The sequence below is a fragment of the Amphibalanus amphitrite genome, unplaced genomic scaffold (genome assembly GCF_019059575.1).
Source record: "Amphibalanus amphitrite isolate SeventyFive unplaced genomic scaffold, NRLGWU_Aamphi_draft 001030F_arrow, whole genome shotgun sequence".
Taxonomy (NCBI): domain Eukaryota; kingdom Metazoa; phylum Arthropoda; class Thecostraca; order Balanomorpha; family Balanidae; genus Amphibalanus; species Amphibalanus amphitrite.
Genome location: NW_024882524.1, coordinates 181834 through 201094, shown reverse-complemented (window position 1 = coordinate 201094; position 19261 = coordinate 181834). Strand labels below are relative to the sequence as shown.

At 50.0% G+C, this 19261-nt stretch overlaps 1 protein-coding gene across 1 annotated transcript in view; it reads left to right on the top strand.

The window, feature by feature from the left end:
- The first annotated feature begins 5570 nt into the window (after positions 1–5570).
- Positions 5571–19261, top strand: part of LOC122369387 (cysteine-rich motor neuron 1 protein-like) — a 27723-nt gene continuing 14032 nt past the window's right edge. The window contains exons 1-2 of the mRNA XM_043344100.1: positions 5571–5658; positions 17447–17707. Coding sequence (XP_043200035.1) covers positions 5571–5658; positions 17447–17707 — 349 coding nt within the window. The remainder of the gene's footprint in view (positions 5659–17446; positions 17708–19261) is intronic.

Sequence of the window (19261 nt, the reverse complement as noted above, 5' to 3'; positions counted from 1 at the left end):
GTGGGACTTATAAAGTCGAGCAGAAACGCTCTGAGCATCAACCATTTTAAATTACATCCAGCAGAGGTCACTTTTTTGAATGCCTACGTTTTTCTTACGACACGCGGCTCAAATTAACAAGGTACGGACTTTATAGCAGCCTAATCCTTATTTTACCTCAGATGTGTTTGTGTTTCGATTTGTCTATTTGTAAAATAAAGATTTTTACACAGTCCTTTGAATATTACTCTAACTTTATTCTTCTCTGGCTTTGTCTATGTATTTACTTTTCAAAGAGTTTGTTTTCCAGTTGCCACTGTTCCATGTAGGCACCATGAACTTAATGACTACCTTGGGCGAAAAAATATCGGGCTTCGGTGTTGAAACAACGTCCCGACGGCATTTCTTTCCCATACCCGTGCCAATGCGGCTCCACCTGGAAGGTGTTCCATAACTGGCCGTCGTTTTTTTCCTGCTTTTCTCTGTGGCCTTTCTCGGCTAGCCCTGCGTCTGTTTGCCCGGTGCCAACTGTGGTTTATTATCACCATACCTCCGACGCCGTGGTGGGTCTCCTCCTCTGGCCTGAGTGGACTGACCGACGACCGGTTGAACGGGAGGCCTCAGAGGGCGGGTTGTGGGTCAGTCGGTCACACGAGTGAGTGTGAAGTTGTGAAGGCAGGGAAGCTGGCTGGAGGTCAGAGCAACAGCTTCCGTTGGTTTGGACAAATTTGGAGAATTCCCTGTCGAACATGCTGCATGGTCAGTCTATTGGTTTCCTTATACGTTCATGCGCCAAGCAGAACGCAGTGCTAGTGGTGTGCGTGGGTAACCGTAACGAGCATTCACTCCGCTCTCCCTTCATGTAACAACGCACACATAGGATCGCTCCTGAATCAGTCCTTTCACGTCAGTCCCTTCACCTGCTCATTGGTAGGAGTCGCGTGCCAATCACCGGCCATTCTTCGGAGCCGTGATGCATATCGCCAATGCACGGGGACGGGGGAGGATACAGCGTTTGTGTGGTGGCATTCATCAAGATCAGATTCTGGTTAGAAGTCCAGCAGGACGAGGATGACACGGTGAAACTTTTCTTTTTGAGAGAGCACGAATGAACGAACAACCGGGTTGGCTGTCGTAAGATACACTCCCTCCTTATCATGGATCATTTGGATCGAGCCGCTAATAATTGTCGAATGGGTCATTCCATTACCTGTTTTAAATTGATAGAGGATGTGTGCATCGGGGCTAAAATGTCATCTCCTCTCACTCACTGGGGGATTGCCAGTCTCTGTCAAAGGTTGGTTTTATCATCGAGCTCATTCCATGACTTATTTCTGTTTTTTTTTTTTTTTTTTTTTTGGTGCAAAGTTTAGACTTTGCCTGATCCATAGATACAGTACCTACTTGTTTTACCACTTATCACCAAACCTTACCCGTGGGCTGTGGCCGCTGTGGGTTGCCACGGTCCCCGAAATAACCTGATCATTGTCATTTTTCGATATTAAATGGGCCCTCATTTTTGCAGTCTCCTCTCGGAGCGCTAATAGTACGGTCCGATATCAGCGCGGCCATATCAAACGGCCGTGGCAGCCGGTACTTCAAAGGTGGCGTAATGGGCCGTGATAGCGGCGTAATGCTTGTAATGATGCTCCTCGGGAGACCGCCACGGATGACCGTCGGTGGAGACGGTATCAGCCAGATTGGATACCAGCGGGACCCAGCGGGGCTCCTCGGCGGGGGATGACGCCTCCCCCCGGTCCGACCTCGGGGGTCCCGCCGTCCCCCACGCTGACCTGAATTCCGCCGGTCACAGGAGAGGTCAATCTGCGCCACTTGCACGGCCGAAATGACCGCCTGCTTGTGCGGTGCACACTGCACAGATGGCTAATAATGGCGGAGAGAGAGAGAAAGAGAGAGAGAGAGAGAGAGAGAGAGAGAGAGAGAGAGAGAGAGAGAGAGTCGACTCGGGAAACGGCATGACTTATGAGAGCGTGATTGCGGATGCAGGCACAGGTAACTAGAACAAGGTAATCGGGACGAGCTGTCCGAGGCCTTGTCTGCTGCTCTGTTGAGCTCCGATTATTAGAAGGAAAGCAAGGTGGTTCCGCTCGTAAAGCCGTTGGGTGGATGAAGTGTGTGCCACTGTAAACTTCGAAACAAGTTCAATTGGCTCTGAGGAATGTAATCCAGTGCATCTGTGGGGTCTCACGATTGGAAATGGAGATTGAAGTTGATCTGTTGCTGCGCCCGCTGCGGCGTGCGGCGGCGTCTTTGTGGATGTCCGACGTCTGTTTTCTTTTCACGAACCACACCCCTTGCCTTCACCATATGACCGAGCAGCCTCTGCTCCTCCGCGACGGCGCCCTGCACCAGCGCCGTTCTAAATATTTATTTGCGATCAGCCCCAGTCGTCGGCCCGGGCCGCCTCTGTCGACTCCGACATCGGAGCCGCTGGAATGCGACGATTCTCAGACCGCGACCTCTGCATTGTTGTGGACCTGTCTCGGGTCTCGCCTCGGCGTCTGGACTGCAGACGCTGCCACTGGATCCGCCGGCGCTCGGCACGCGGGTACGCCCCGGGAGGAAATCCTTGTCTCAGGTGACGCCGCTCGGTCCGGCTAGGATTTGTCGAAGAATGTCGGGCAGGTCGAATTATGAGCTCGGTAGATGTTTTAGTTGACCGCGTACCGGGACTTTTGGAGACGGATGTTTATTCCCTTGGTAGTTAGCGAGAATGCCGGCTTCTACTCGTGCAGGACAAAGTGCTGCACAGTGAAAATGCGCCTGCTTGTGTGCTCGGCTTCAGTGGATGGGTTTCCGCTCTTTGTATGTAGATGATTCCTTCTCAGGTATCATTATGCATGAAAGGTCTGAAGGACTGTAGTTTTTTTCTTCAACCAAAACAGCTTCTGGACGATAAGTCATGAAATGCGCGCAAAGTTACTCGATAAATATATTGGAAAAAAACTTTTTTCATGCACATCTTCAATCGTTGATCATTTGTAGGTCTCGGTCGATAGATTCCACTCAGTTGGTGGTCGGTGGACGGTAGTCGGTGGGTGGTGGGCGGTGGATGGTGCGCGGTGGGCGGCGGGCGGTAGGCGTTCTGCGTGTGCGTGTGCGAAATCACATCTCCCTCGGGCGGATCCGGTGTCGTGTCGTGTCGTGTCACACCGTGTCAGGGTCCGCGGTCGTCTCCGGTGTCAGACGGGCCCGCCGATCCAGCCACTGTGGTTCGGTCCCTTCGGCGGTGGTTATGCAGATTCCCCGACCTCACACCTTACGATGCATGCTAACCACTACAGTTTGTTTATCATCGTTCTCTTTCTGCTCTTTTCCCTCTTTTCGTCACGACACGGTCCTGCCTTACCAGGTCACTAATCGTGCTGTCCTATGTAAAACGTTCTTTAGCTCAAAAACTTCCAGAACGAAAGCACCCTGATTCTTCGAAGCAGGGTTGCATGTGGAGAAACCGTAAGGATGCCTCCTCGCACGTGGCAACACCCTGGAACCGCTGATTTATGGCATGTCGTTACATTTCAGCGACGGGGGCCATATTTCACACCAGTTCCTCATTAGCCACACATCAGTCGACAGCTCCACCTCATGTATGAATTTGGACAATCGATAAACGTATCACTGTCAATAAGGTACTGCATAGAGTTTTAATGCCAATCGGTGTCAGCATTAGATTCTCACTACCTACGTTACTGCGAAGCAGTCTTGATGGCAGCTTTGAACCGTTCACATGGATCCGTGACGGAACGTGGTGATTTCTGATTCGACTCGTTGAAATGGTCTGCATGGAGGCGGAACAATCAGCAGTTGATGGAAGCTGTTGGCGGCTGATTACCCCTAGCAGCCTGTCGGCACGGCTGAGTTCACGGCTCTGTTCTCTCGTATCACGTCACTGGCCCACTGTGCCCGGCTGAGGTCAGCCCGGTCCCCCGGGGGCCGTCATATGACGTCACTGAACAGACTGGGCAGATGCCGGCGGCACCCGGCGCCCTGCACGCGGGGTGCTGGGCGCTGGGGTAGGTGTGAACAGCGCCCCGGGGCTCCTATGAGGTCACCTGGCCCTGGGCTGATGGCCGGAGCAGGATAACGCTCCCAGCCGGCGCCGGGCCGGGGCGGGCCGGACCGATAGCGGGCCGGCCGGGCCGCTGACGGGCCAGATTGGTGAATACCCGGTCCGCTGTGCGCCCTGACCGTCTACAACTGCCCGATGATGTGGAGACAGGAGAGGCTCTGAACAGAGAGTGATAAAGCTGCTCGCCAGCGACGCCGCGCTTTTCCTACGGCATCGCATCGACCACCGGGCGCCAGTGGTTTGATGGCTATGCGACTTCTCATTTCCCCTTCTTTTCCCCTATTCTCTTCCTCCTCGTTTCCTCTCTAGTTATTTATAAACATGAAGGTACCCATACGTGAATGGACGACTGTAAGTGCAATACTTGTTCGTAATGTTGGCGGGAAATATTGTTCAGCGTCCACTTTCCCACCACCAATGAAACTTTTTTTTTGGAATTAGTCCAATCATAGACCTCTGTATACCTCTGTATACCTCTGTATCTGTATACCTCGGTATACCTCTGTATGGTCCAATGAATGCGCACCTTGCTAATGCGGTGACGGACTTTTATCGGCTCATTCACAATAAACCTGACAACTTCGGCTGCGTATTTTTAGATCACCCGACAACGGTACCTTTAATGACCCGATAACGCGTTGAAAGGTATTCGAGATGCAATCTGAATTCCTCGGCCATTTATCACCGGCACATTCCTTCAGTCGCTATCCGTTAATCATGGGAGACGCTCTAATCTACCGCTGTCTTGTCGATGGATCGCAGTAGCCATTTATTCACACACATTTATCTCAGCATATCCCATAGGTTTGTATCTTGACTACGTGTGTCTTCACTTGAACATGTGCTAATTCCGATGTGTTTTACTACGAGGATTCTTTTTCATCTTCTATTGTTGTACAATTAAGATATTTAATCCTGTTTTAGCAGCACCAACATCAAAACATTTTTTTTTACTCAAACATCTAGACTAGACAACATCTATGTAGACATCCGCATGTCAAGAATGAACATTAGAGAACTTTGAAGTGCAGGGATGGTAGATAGGTCGTTTCTGTGGGCCCAGTGGACTGTGAGACATACGTCTTCCTCAGCTGCTGCCGCTCTCTCGTCATCACGCCGCCACATCTGTCCGCCCTCACGGCCAAGGCAGGCGTCATCACTGTCGTCATCGGAGGCGTCATCGGCGGCGTTTCTCGCCGGCGCCGACGGCAGACATGGAGGAATGCCACGCCGGCCCTATTTTGTGCTCTCGTCAGCTGAGACCAAGGCCGGAGGGGCTCGGAATAACCTCCCGAGGGCACTGCTGCCCCCCCCCCGGTCAACCCATGCCCACCGGCTCAAGTTCAGGGTCGTTGTCTAGTCAGCGATTTGGCCGCCAGAGGGTGGGCCAGCGGCGGGTCGGTCGGTCGACGGTCCAGGCCCGCCGGTACGACAGTAGTAGATCGGTGCGACCCGCTGCCGGTGGGTCGAGGGTCCCCGCGAATTGACCCGACCACGAGCCATGGCGCGCCTGTCCCGGACTGTTCTGCTGGTGGTAGTGACCACACACTGCGCCCTAGTCCGCGGCTCCGTCCAGCTCGTGCGTAATGGTAAGTAGAAGAAAGACGTGCTCAACGGGGCTTGATGAATAGTACCAAACCACACCAATGCGTTGGTGTGTTTTGCTAAGATTTGTGGTGATTCTCGGTCACGGGAAAAAATTGTTGCGCTGGACATTGGGTTTTATTTGAATGACTTCTGCTGCCTCCTCCTTTTATCTTTAGTTGTGGATTTGGTTGCCATTCCTTTCGGTTCCATGGAAGTGGTGCTGTTCGAAATGGTACAAATTAGGATAAAGGCAGCTAAGTTATCCAAGTGGACCTATTTTGTCTTAAGAAGCGGTTAAAGTTAAGTTGTCCTACATATTTTGTGAGGAAATAATGGCATTAAATTATCAAATGATATCTGATGCCATATTAGTACCGCAATGGTTATAAAGCAAATGTTCAGTCACTGGAGGTTAGAGCGTTGTTACTGAACCACAATCGACAATATCCGGGGAATCACGCACTATTTCAGAAGATCAAGCCCATTCAGCTGAACACTCCTCGCACGCCTTGGCTCTCTGAATCGCACAACCGCGCATTAAAACGATAGCACGGGAAATCGTATCATTCGCATTGAAAGCAGCCTTCAGTCGTATGGTTCCGGCAAAGACCTGTGTCGGGAATGCAATGCAAGGGATTTGGTGGTCTTTGTTCATGGTGCACCCAGGTGCTGCAAGGCGAGCAAAGGCGATTTGTAGCATTGTTGCAGGATTTATGAGAGGTAGGTAGCGTCTGGATTCTGTCTGATCAGATAAAAACAAACTCGAGGCTGAAGCATTTCCGAACGGACGGTTGGAGCTAGATAAAGTGACCCAGTATGATGGCACGTGCGAAATACGAAGATAATCAGTAGTAACACAGACTTAACACTTGTTCGGCTTTCTAATCTCCGTGTCATGCGACAGATCTTCCAGTTAAAGCTCTTGTAAAACCTCTAGATTATAATCACCCATTATCTCAAAGACCATAAATGACAATCTGCACTCGGGCGCTTTTAGGCCGGCTTTTATGTTCCGCAGTAACCGGCCAAACGACGTCCTGCCATGCTCTCCGTACCACGGTGTTACCAGATCCGACGTTCGAGACACAATCGCGGATCAGCGTTCATTGTGTGACCCTGTCGGTGTCTCTGATCCTCGCTGACGTTACAAGTCTGTGACAAAGACACTGGTCGGTACTGTTGAAACAGACGGTCGCCGTTTTCTCTTCACTGTAGATTGAAGCAGGGATTGTAGAAGGCCGGCAGTTACTGCGGTGGCTCGTTGCCTTCTGTTCTCTGCCATCGTGGTCAATCAGACGGCCGAACGGTGATTGAGTTTTCCGTATCCTTCCTTTCTCCCATCATCTGCTGCATTCGTCCCGTCAAAACTTTACCTAATCCCGCGTTTTTCCTTCGTATCTTGCTCCTGTACCTTGGCATTTGTCCCTTACCTTTCACCCACGTGCACATTGCCCTTCCCGCAGCCATATGGAAGAGGAATAACATCTATCATCCATGCTGTTGCATCTTTTCACTTTGTCATCATTTTCGGCCTTTATCTTACACCTGCAGACATATCTCCCCGCCGCAAAGTATTTACCCGTTTCCCCTTCCCACAGTTTGGCGGTCATTGGTGCTCCTGCGGACAACTGCACTTCCAGCACGCCTTCCCCATCCTCTGTGGTCGCCAGGTGCCGCGACCAGTAGCTTAGTGGTGACTTTCCGGCGATGTCAGTGATGTCTGACCTGCCTGAGCCTGCCACCTACGGTGTTTATTTAGCGGCGAGCTGTCCTAAGTGATCCTGAACCTGCCGGGACCCGCGGTCACTAGGCAGCCGCGGTGGGGTACTCTATCAGGCCTGACGTCCGAACCCTTTCATCTCCCAGCCCTCTGATAGGTGCTGACGTGCCGACTGGCTGGCAACTGGCCTCCCGACTTAGTTTTAAGCGTCCTGCGCTATCAACCGTCTACTGCGCTGGCAGCGCTGCCAACCAACACGCATGCGATGTGTCGGCGCATGGCGAAACCTGACCGCGGATGTTGGTACTGGCTCGGCTTCACTTAGTTTACGGCGTGTTTCGGCGAGGCGATCCGGTTTACTGCGTGCTTTAGCGCAGTGATATACCTGCAGTTGAGGCCATGAAGGATCGACCGACATTGAGAGTACTGGGATGGCGCTTTAGAGAGGCGCATTTGCACTTTGATGGTTTAGGTCATAGGTCACCAATAAGTTGGTCTGAGCTAGTTCTCATGCCTGTGCCATGATCTAGATTGGCTTGGAGTAGGTATGTCGTACCTAACTGGATGCCCGGGACGTCCAGGGCCGTGTGGCAGCCCGTGTGGCAGTGTGTGTGGGCAGTGTGGCGTGGTGGCAGTCGTGTGGCTTTCAACGGAGCTCTGTGAGACGTGACAGGCCCGAAATTGGGTACACCCGCCCGGAATTTATGAAGGGCACTATTACATGACTTTGGCATGAATCACAACAATGAAAAGACTGTGTTCGGCACCGTCCCGCGCTGAAAAGAATGCTGGCAGGGGACATATGCACGCACGCAGGCTCCCAAGGGTCTGTCTTTGCACTCGACCGTTTGTGTTGAGTTCGATAACTAAACGTTCACACCCAGCTATCAGCTGTGCTGCGCCGGGACCAAATATGTGTCAAGTGGCGTCCTTGTGTTTAAAATTAACATATCAGTAGTCTTTTCTTCCAACGGTTACAGGCCAGATGCTTTAGTGTGCACACTGGTCACACTTGTGTGTGCAGTTGCTCCGGGCCTAGTATCGCAATATGCCCCTCCATTGTTGCGAATAAAAGTCTTGGAGGAGTGCTATTTACCTTATTAAACCACATAATTGTCTGGGTTTCGTTATCCCCTGAGAACACCGCCTGTTCACGAACTCGCACGGTGGGTCGTTTTGTTTGCGAACGTCAGATGACGGCAGGTGATCGATTACTGACGAATGACGTCTGACACCGAGAGCCGTCAACGAGCGTCAGCAGGACTGATGACGCCTGACGGCTGACTGCTGACGGCTGACTGCTGACTGCTGACGGTCGAGGTCAGCCCACACGGCACGCAGTCGGTCATTCAGTGGAAGCGAGAGGATCAGCTCAGACAATAACGCCAAAGCAGGTTTTTAAGCAGCCTGCAGAATGACCGTGCTGGTGCCATTTGTGTCTTTGTTAAGGATTTCAGGAAAGAGGGCATGGTGTATTTGAACTTTGGTGTTTATCAAATACACATGAAAATACTTAAATACGGATTTTCATTTGAGAACTGTGCAGTGTGCAGGAACATTAAAAAGGCCTTAGGCAGTAACTAAACGTGAAAACACGACGTTTCATCCGGGAAAAGGTGTTAAGAAAGATCGAAAACTGCATAAATTTCTGTATTTTGATGTCTGAAACTAATAATGAAGCAGACAATGTTGAAACTGGCAGTCCCGATTGCTAATCTTTTTAGCCTTCCTGAAGCCCACCTGACCGGCGGCCAGCGAGCCCGTTCGGCCGGCCATCGCGATCACCGGGCCAAAACCGCGCCGCGGCGGTCTAAATCCGTCGGATCGCGGCCCAAAATAGCGGTCCTCTGCCGGCCTTCGGCCTGTGACCCCGGCGGCCGTACCCGGCGGCGGCGGTGGCTGGGGCCGGCAGGGTGCGTTTTCGCCTACACTTTAGGTACCGCCAGCAGTGCATGTAGCGGCTCAACGATGGTCAATAAGGAATAAACGGCGAAAAGAAGGGCCAGTGTCGATTATGTGTTGCTCTAATTTGTTCGGATTCCAGACAGACGTCAACTAGATGGTGATGGATGGGATAACAGTTACAAACTCGATGTCGGAATGCACTAACCGACAACAAAAGCTGACTGTCGTCAGTGACTGTCGGAAAATTGATAACTGTGTTCGTCAGGAATGCTAAGCTGATATAGCAGCTACTGTGCATTTCGTGACTGCATCACCACCTCTAAAAGAAGGCACCTCGGCTCTGAAAGGAGCGTGAGGAGGCTTCCCTTTGTATATCCCAGCGCTGAGCAACATTGATCAGAGGTGGCATGCACAAAGCGCCCATTCAGTGTCGAGCTGGGTGTGTCTGGCCCGTAGGAGCTAGCCCAGCAGCTGGCCCGTTCGAACCCAGGTCATATGTCAACAATCCATAACAATGACGGAATAGCGGTGACGCGCTGGACACTGAACATTCCTTGGAGGAGAGAGCGGAGGAGTTTGGAGAGAGGGGTGTGACATACGTACCCGTGGGTGACTCACGTGACACCCGACCCACTGATGTTGTCCAGTGCCGAGTTGTGACTCACTTTCCGTAATCGATACGCGGGCGTAAAGCTGACCGGCACACGACGAGTGCTGCGGGTGTACGGAGTTCGATGTGTCACCATTCACCACTGACCAGCCGCAGTGCTGCTTCACCAGTGGCTGGTGGCGTGGCGTGGCCTGGTGACAGGCGGTGAGGCACACGACACCAATACATAAGCTGAGATCAGCTGTCAGAGATTCAATATGTGTACGGTGGTTGTATCGTCACCATCGTCACATCACTTGCATGATCCATAGATCAACTGCAGATTACTTTTGCCAAATTGTCAGGGAACTCAGATTTGTTTTTCAATAGAAAAACACAATTCTAAAGAATAGTGTTTAACCCACGAGTTGCTGGGGGGGCGTTAAACGCCCCCACTTTTTTCGCCGGGCCATAGCATAAAAACGGCGCGCCGCAGGCGCGCCAAATTTTGGGTACCTGTAGGGAATTGATTGAAGTGTATTGTGACAAAGTTTCAAAAAAATCAGTCGGAAAATTTTTGAGATATCGAAGTTTTAGTGACGTCATGATTTCAGAGTTTTCGACCAAAAACGGCATATGTTAAAAAAATGATATAAAATCACAGAATAGACATACAGACATGCCGTAAACGCCATTAGACTGCCAATACCATGGACAATCAAATGGCTATCTTCGATTATTGATTATCGATCAGAATTTTCCAAAATCTTGAACTGAATCTTGGCAATTTCTCGTGACTACTTCACGACCATGATACATGCATTTCTTAAATTGAACTTTCTGAGCCAAACACGTACACATATGACAAAATGAATGTCACCATCGTGTTCTACGCCCTCAATTACCCATAAAACATGTGTCACAGGCTGCGAATATCAGTTTTGATTTTCGGGGATATGTGCCTACCCGGTTGACCTGACCTTGACCCTGACCTATGCCTGACTGACCCCTACATGGAGCTGACACTCTTGTAGGCCTTATATGATGGATTGTGCACCGTTTTGACAGAGTTTATCACGAGAACCGCCCATTGCGAAGTCCTGAAATCCATGCTACTGAAAGCCCGATTTCAGGTATTTGACCTGACCTTGACCCGACCTGTGACCTCGAAATTCAACTTCAAAATACTCATCTGAAGTGTCTCGTCGCGTTCTTTCGTTTGCCGCCTCGTGCGTTTCGCTGCGCCTATTGGTTCTCGAGTTATCGGCTGGGGGCGTTTAACGCCCCCCCCCCCCCAGCAAACGGTGGGTGGCGAAATACCCCAGCAACTGCCGGGTTAACTATTGACAACAAACCTTCGGTTACAAATAGATACAGCCAGTTTTCTGAGGGTAATATGGGTATGGAAGCGGTATGTGCGCACTACGCATGGAATCGCTCGTACAGGGACCCGCAGTTGCTTCTGTACACACTAGTATTTCAGCGTATTCTTTGCCTGTGACACCGTTGGAGGCGAATTGGGAAATGATTGTGTGCTTATTAAAACCACCATCTGAAGGGCTTTAAACTGATGTGCTGCTCTCCTAATTCAGTGAACTTTTTATGGCTATATCAGCAAAACAATGTTTCCAGCGGTTTTTCCTGCCCCATTCCTTCTGAAACCTGGAACCGCTTATTCCATTTACTCCTGCCATCTGACGATGGTCGTGCTGACTACTAGTTCCGGCGCTAGTTACTGCTCCAGTTTTGCACCCGGCACAAACTCAGGCGGCACCGGGCCGTGGCTCGACCATGGGGAGGGTCGGACCGAGCCGACTGCCTGGGGCGCGGTTAGATCGGACGCCCTGCTGGGGAAGGGGACGGGAGTGAGGGGGAGTGGAGGAGGTGGTCACGTGGTCCGTCCAAGCTCGCAGACGACCTGACCTGTCCTGCGCCCAGCCATGTTCCGTGATCCAAAATGGCACGAGAGCTGTGGAATGCCTGGAGGAGACGCTTCGAAAGCGAACTTCAGCAGCACTAATTTACCATATTCTGTGGAGATAAATTAATATTATCTTAATGCAGAAAAAATTGTATGCCCAAGCTGTATAAGCTGTATCTTTTTAAAAGTTGTAAATATAATTATTTTAGGGACTTATAGGTTTCGTATACACAGTGAATTGTGTTACAATTAGCCGTTTCGCTGTTATGGTTACTAACTGAATCTAGTTATCCTTTTTTCTCACAGGGAATGACAATACAATAACAATACGAATAAAACCAGACGTTTCGCACAAAAAAGTGCCTCCGTCAGTGGCAAGAAATAAGTAATTAGGCATACATGTTTTCTTTCGATAACATCGATCAAGTAGTTATCTTTATTTTTTTAAAGATATATTTTCAACAGTTTTTTAAGCACATCATGGAAGCTTATAAACATTTGTGTATTTTATCGGCAACCCGGCTGGCCAGACCGAGACGGTGCCGCATTTAGTTCTCATCGATGTTAAACCTATACACTCATTTTTCTCCACTGACGAAGGCACGTTGTTGTCCGAAACGTTTGGTTTTATTCGCATTGTTTTTATATTGTCATTGTCCGTGAGAAAAACATACTCATATGGACTGGTCTCAGTTCATATAGAAATTGTTGCACATTCATCAACAGAGATAAAATGAATATTAGCCCTCACCACACATATAAGTAGAGGTAAGTAGACCGCGCCCGCTGTTTTACACCAATAAATCGCGGCAAAGCGAAGGATTGCGACGATTCTTTGGTGCCCTGGAGTTAATCAATTTTACAACTTCCCGGAAAATTAAATAGCCCTTATCATTTTTGCGTCTTGTCTGAGAATTTTAAATCCCTGAACCAAATAACCTTTAACCTGTGATTATTTTTCTCAAGATCATGTCAGGCCAGAATAGCAATTGAAAGTCAGCGCACATCTTCTGTGTGTTTCCATAGTCGTTTCGTGATTAGCAACGTCACAACATGTGAAATATATTATCTAATGTTTGTCTCATTAATTGTTGTGGGTGCCAAGGTCACGTGAAACTCAGGTTAAGGTCATTTACTTGAAATGATCTCGGTTAACTTCCTTAAATTTACACCTTTTTACTGTGGTTTTTAGGAAGTGTTGGTTTGAAATTTAGCACCCATTTTAGCATTTGAAAACTAGGCATACTTAGGTATCAGTTATAATGCCTATGCAATATGATGCAAGGCTGTAAATGCTGGTTAACATTCTATATAGCCGGCAGAACGCCTAATGGGTGATCTGGCGTGACTCGTCCTACCCCAAATGCTTTGATACATCATCTTTGATCAAAGCAAGTGCAAATTCGGAGTCAGAAGCAAGCCAAGTCCCAGCAAACTTCACTTGTAGAAATTCTAGCAGGACCCAATTTTCCGTGCTTTTGGGTTATTAACCTGAGCTGGGAGGTCAACCAGTGACCTAGGATCTCAGCATTGACCAGGACATAAAAATAATTGGCTTTTTCTCGTCAGCGATGACCAGGACCCTCAAATCATCGGATTTCTCTCGTCACGAGCAACACGCTCTTTTTTATTTTTCAGCGAAGCTCTGGCTCTTTTTATCAAGGGCCGAATGGCTGAGGGTTTCTACGCCCCTCCGCTACATGTAAGACGCTGAAAAGAAATGCCTAAATAGGTGAGGTTTAAATATCGATTGCTTTTTAAGTGCCGAAGCCCGAAACACTTTAATTTACTTCGATAGCAGTTTTTAAGACCAACGAGCTCGAATAATATAACTTCTTGAACAATGTAAGCACCACATAAAATGAATCGTGAGAGAAGCGGCTCAAGATTAAGGAACTATGAGACACTTAATAAAAAACGGCATAGATTAGAAACTGCACCTAACTTGCACTGGTTTTTAAACCTTTTCGTTGCAGACTGGTAGATTAAATTTTAGGATTGATTTCAGCTGATGCTCAAATGGAGCTATTCATTCGTTCATTCATGCGACCATCCAATTCCATTCATAAAAGAAGCCAGTGACAAAATTGTTCATTTTAGATAAGTGTGAAATACAAACTCAATAAAAGTTTAATGATACGGCAAATTTGACAGCTTTTATAATGAACAGACAAATAACTTTAACGAATCAAGGTTGCGAGCCCCAAATAGGGGAGAGTGAGGTATAGATGAGCCAAGGCGCAAGTTTAGCCACCCCATGTTTCTCAGCTCCTACCGGTCCTATGGCGCTGATTGACTTGAGCTTCCATATGCCGTTCGCTTACGATGCTGCAGTCTTTCACGTGAGACGGCAACGTTCTCACGCTCAGCACCCGGTAACATGTGGTATCGCCCCTGATAACTAAGACATGTTTGGCTTTAAAATGAGATTGTTGTTATCTGCGGTGCATGGATATTTTCCTTAGCGGGTGTCATTAATCGAAAATGGCCACGGGTGGGGCAAGATGAGCCATTTTCACCTGGGGGAAGATGAGCCGGATAAGCCATTGATGTCTCCGCTGTCGAAAACCAAACTGAGCTGCGCTTGTTTCTGCTGAATAAAAATGGTAGGAAATTGTTTTTCTTTGTTGATTACACAAGTTGTAAGTGATTTGCAGATTATCTGAAGGATAAAATGATTTCTTCCGTGATAGAAAACTTGACGAGTTAATGGAAGGCTTAAAACAGTTACTTTTTGATGGAGGAAAAAAACTTTGCCATAAGTATGTATGCCATGGAGTAAATAAAAGAGCCCACTCTTCGCCGCGCCCGGGAAAAGAAGAGATTCGCTTTTTCCATCCATGCTCAACTTTCCCCACGACGTGTCTCAACTTACCCCGCCCATGGGGTAAGATGAGCAACGTGCAAGATGATTTTTGACGTAGCCTTTCAGTACAAAAATAAGCGGTATGAAACATTTCTGGCCACCATTACATGCGCAATGACCACTCTGTCCGTCCAACCCGTAAACGCAGAAAAATGATCAGTAAGGTAGCCTGTAGCTTACGAAAAACAAAAGCGGCTCAACTTACCTCATTCATCCCTACGTTACACAATTGAGGGCATTTTTTAGACCATCACAGTATTTGTCAACAATTGTTGTTTGGGGGGCTGGGGAGGGTGGTTACTGGCTCATACACTGTCCCCCCCCCCCCCAAATAAAAGAAAACGAAACCGATCATCCGCGAAAAGAACTATTGAGCTCGAACCAAGGTGACGAATCGATTTATAGGTATGCAGGATGACTAACGATGCCACTTTTTGACTTCTTGTGTCAAATAAATTCCATCATCTGGATAGCACGTCAACATTCTATTTGACATTTTACAACAAAGGTATACTATTTGGCGCGACTAGCCTCATAAATGTTCTGAAACTAAAACCGTTTCTTGGCAATTAACTTGGACCACGTCATCCCAGCTTATGCACGACAAAAATAAAATAATGCTTCAGGAACCTGGCCTGAATTCGAATGTTTAAAGTTTACTCAAAACGGGTGTGGCTGAGGCACTCTTCGCTACATCTCGTGACGGCCACCATTGTGTCGCATTTTTCGGTAAGCTATAAGTTAATAAGGAAAGGATTGGTGAGTGGGTTGAAAATAGCCCCCCCTCCACCCCCTCCTTCTTCTGGAAACATAAGTAATCGAAAGATCTGGCGATGGTTTATCCAGCTCCTCTGCCGCCGCGCTGCGAGGCCTCGATTCGTTCGGTATGTGGCTTCCTGAGCGGTCCTCCCCGGAGGCAAGGTGAAAGGTCATGGCCTGTATCAGAAATTTATACGTTGCTGAATATGTTTTATAGTTCTTCCAAGGCCTTGGACACCGTTTTATTATATCGGATAAACATTGCACTTTCTTGTCAATCAATACATTTAAAGAAAACTTGACCATAATCTTATACTGCGGCAATTGTAGTTCTGCTTACGGTTGCCTCTTTATGATACGGGCCACCACCACCTCCACTGCGCTGGAGCTCAGGCGTTCTACCCCTCCCCGCTACGGACCGGCCCTCGGGCTAGGTGTGTTAGTACTGAGCGCAAACCTGTAGTAGTCACGTGACTTTCATTCACGTAGCGGGAACGGAAGCTATAGGCGATACCAAGGACGGGCTCTGGGGAGGCAACCGGCGCGGAAAAATAGCACAATTGTAGTTTTGGAAGAATATCTGTTGCGGTAAGAGGAATTATACAAAACATACGTGCTAGGAGCAAACATGTGTTATTCCTCCATACTTTGCGCTACATTTCCTTTCTCCAATGGCCAGCACTTAGCAAATAATAGCGCAATTCTAAATTGGTAATATATGTGTACAGTAGCAACTGCGGGTCCCTGTACCTGCCATTGGCACCGTTTGCTATCGCCTGCGTAGTATCATAATTGGCTCGGCGGGGAAGCCTGCAAGTCTGACCGGACTCGGCGATCGGCGCGACCTTGGCCGGTCGGCAAATCGAATCAGAGTCGCGGCCAGCGACGCCCCACAGCGAAGCCCGATAGATGATTGACATGTGTTGGTACGGTGGCTGCCGCACGCCGCCACCGCCGCCGCTGCGCCACTGCCGCCGCTGCGCCACCACTGCCACCGCCGATAAACCCGCCGCCGCCGCCACCGCTGCCACCTGATTGCCGTCACCACGGTCAACCCATAGGTACGCTGTGGCTCTGTATTTCTACGCTTCATAGCTGACTAAGATGTTAGGTAGACGTACACCATTGGAGTCGGTGTAGGTACTTATATGTTCAGAAAATAGCAATGATTACCTAGATTATGTGGCAAATGCACAACATTTGCAACGCTCCATGGCTCCATGGCATCCTCTTGGTAGATGGGTATAAAGGCGAAACGAGTAGCTGCGCAATCTGGGATCACTCTGCACAGGCTGTCACTTTCTTGTGCATGTAGCTCATGCAATGACTGCGAATGGCGTCTTTGCCACCTCTGCAATGTGCACGCCCATCAACACCTGTGCTATGGTCTCAGTTTGTCCATCAACTGCTCATTGGATTCAGCTCACGGCGCCGGATGATTCATCTGAGCTTCCCTGACGACGTGGCTGACGGTCTGTGTGACGTGACCTGCCTCCGCCCCCTGCCGCCCTCGACTCGGCGCGGCTTCTGCTAGCTGTCGCTGAGATGTTACTCGGAGCGAGATCAATCCATTAGGCCTGCACAGGCCGATAATGCCATTCGGCGAGGATAAACAGCCTGGCGGCCGGTCACAGCCACCGACCCTGTTTATCGACGGAAGTGTATGTTTTGATAGTTCGCTCTGACTAAGTACGAACTGCACGGGACGCTGACACGGTTCGCCCCGGTCCGTGATAGCGACCTATCTCCACGTACGGTCATTGCTCAGCGGTACAGCGACCCGCTATCTCATCTGAGACACGCCAGGCGCCCCATTTGGGACCGTGCAGCCGAATCGTGTTTGCGGCGAGTCATTTGGCCGAGTTTTGGACGAGCAGCGCTTTAATGGTAGAGGAGGGATAACCGGTGTTGCCAACGGCAACCACGACGGACTTATGTATGTGTGGGGTCATTGTGCGGGCTGTACCGTGTTGTGGGAGTGCCGTCCCTGTCCGGCCCCGCTGACCCGATGTCGCCCCTCCTCTCCGCAGCGGCGGCGGACGCGTGCGCCGACGTGTCGTGTCTATCGACGGCCGAGGGCACTTCCCTATCTGGCTGTCCGGTGGACTCGGTGCTGAAACTGGCGCCGCCGGCCCGGCCCAACTGCTGTCCGTCTGTGGCCGAGTGTGTGTGTGACCTCGAGTCGTGCCCACGGCGGCCGCAGTGCGCGCACGGTCAGCCCACCCTGGTCCGCGCCGGAGACAGGAGGCCAGGCAGCTGCTGCAGCATCTGGGACTGCAAGGACAGCGCAGGTGAGAGCGCCGCGGTCAGAGGTCAACTGGGGTCACCGGAGATTAGCCAGAATGAATGTCGGGAGTGAGGGGGAGTACTGAGACCCAGCTGAGCGGCGGACTGTTAGAGGCCGCCCGGAACTCCGGTCATGAAATTTACCAGTCACCCTGGATCACCATCCATCAGCTGGGGCGGCGGGGTTCCGAGCTGCACAGCCCAACCTTGACCGAGATCATGATAACAGACCTCAAGTAGACTAGCATTGTAGCGATAATTAGACCCCTTTGACAGCTGACACTAAGCCCAGTTATGCTGTGTGTTCTCGAGTCCAATCAGATACCCTCAGCATGGTGTGATTGATCCTTTTTGTTTGATTAACCTTAATCTGCCGCCGTTTGTTGTTTCTGTTTGTCGCCGTAATTTTGCTTACCCTGTACCCCAAACTGAGTGTGAATACCAGCACCTAGCCGCCCTAACCCCGTCCCACACACCACTAACGCTCGGTGGCCGCGCCGCAGCCGCGCCCGCAGCCGCGCCCGCCGTGTCCGCGGCGCCGTGCACCAACGTGAGCTGTCCGCCGGCGGCGCCGTGTCCTGCGGACAGCTACCGGTCAGCCCCGGAGGGATGCTGTCCGGGCGCGTGCGTGTGCCAGCCGGCGCCGTGTCCTCTGCCGGCGTGTCCGGGCGGTGCGCGGCCCCGTGTCCTGATGGACGCGTCCGGACAGCCGGGCGCCTGCTGTCCCGTCTACCAGTGCGGTGAGTTGCTATTCCGTCTACCAGTGCGGTAGGTTAGAGGATCTCACCGGGTACCTGCTGCCCCGTCTACCACTGTGGTAGGTATAGCGACTGGGCACCTGCTGTCCCGTCTACATTCTAGTGCGGTAGGTATAGTGTAACCGAGCGCCTGCTGTCCCATCTACTAGTTAGTGCGGTAGGCATACCTACTGAGCGCCGCTGCCCCGTCTAATTTTGTTGTTTAACAGTGCGGATATGTTGCTGTTCCGTCTACCTGCGTGGTATGTTAGTGCTTCTCGCCGGCTGGACTGACTCGCCTCTCTGGAGGACAACTCCAGCGCTTTAGCGAGTCTTTCCTTGAATGGTAATTTGGCGTGGTGACGTGGTGATGACGTGTTTTATCAAAAATTGTCGATTTTATCTTTGTCTTGTTCATCGCTTACCGCAGCTGATCAATATGTCAGCGGAAAAGAAGCCATATCTCCAAGCATATAAAAGTTCTATTGATAGAAATTGTAAGAACCAATTGCATTTCTGCAATGGGATATTATTGTCGCTCCGTTGGATACATTATGAAGATCCTATTCATACCAATCCCTACAGAAATTTATCGACTCTAACGTAATCCCTTATACAGGGTGTCTCAAAAGTTCGTTTACACATTTTCCATGTCAATAAAGCATATAAGAATCGGCCAAAAATCTAAGGTTTTGGTGTCCGTGTGTACACTAGACAAATATGCATGCTTTGACAACTGATTCGGAAGGTTGGAAACCAAACCCTTTGCTGTATCTCCAAAAATATTTGCCCATACCGATTTTCGTCACTCCGTCAGCTGCC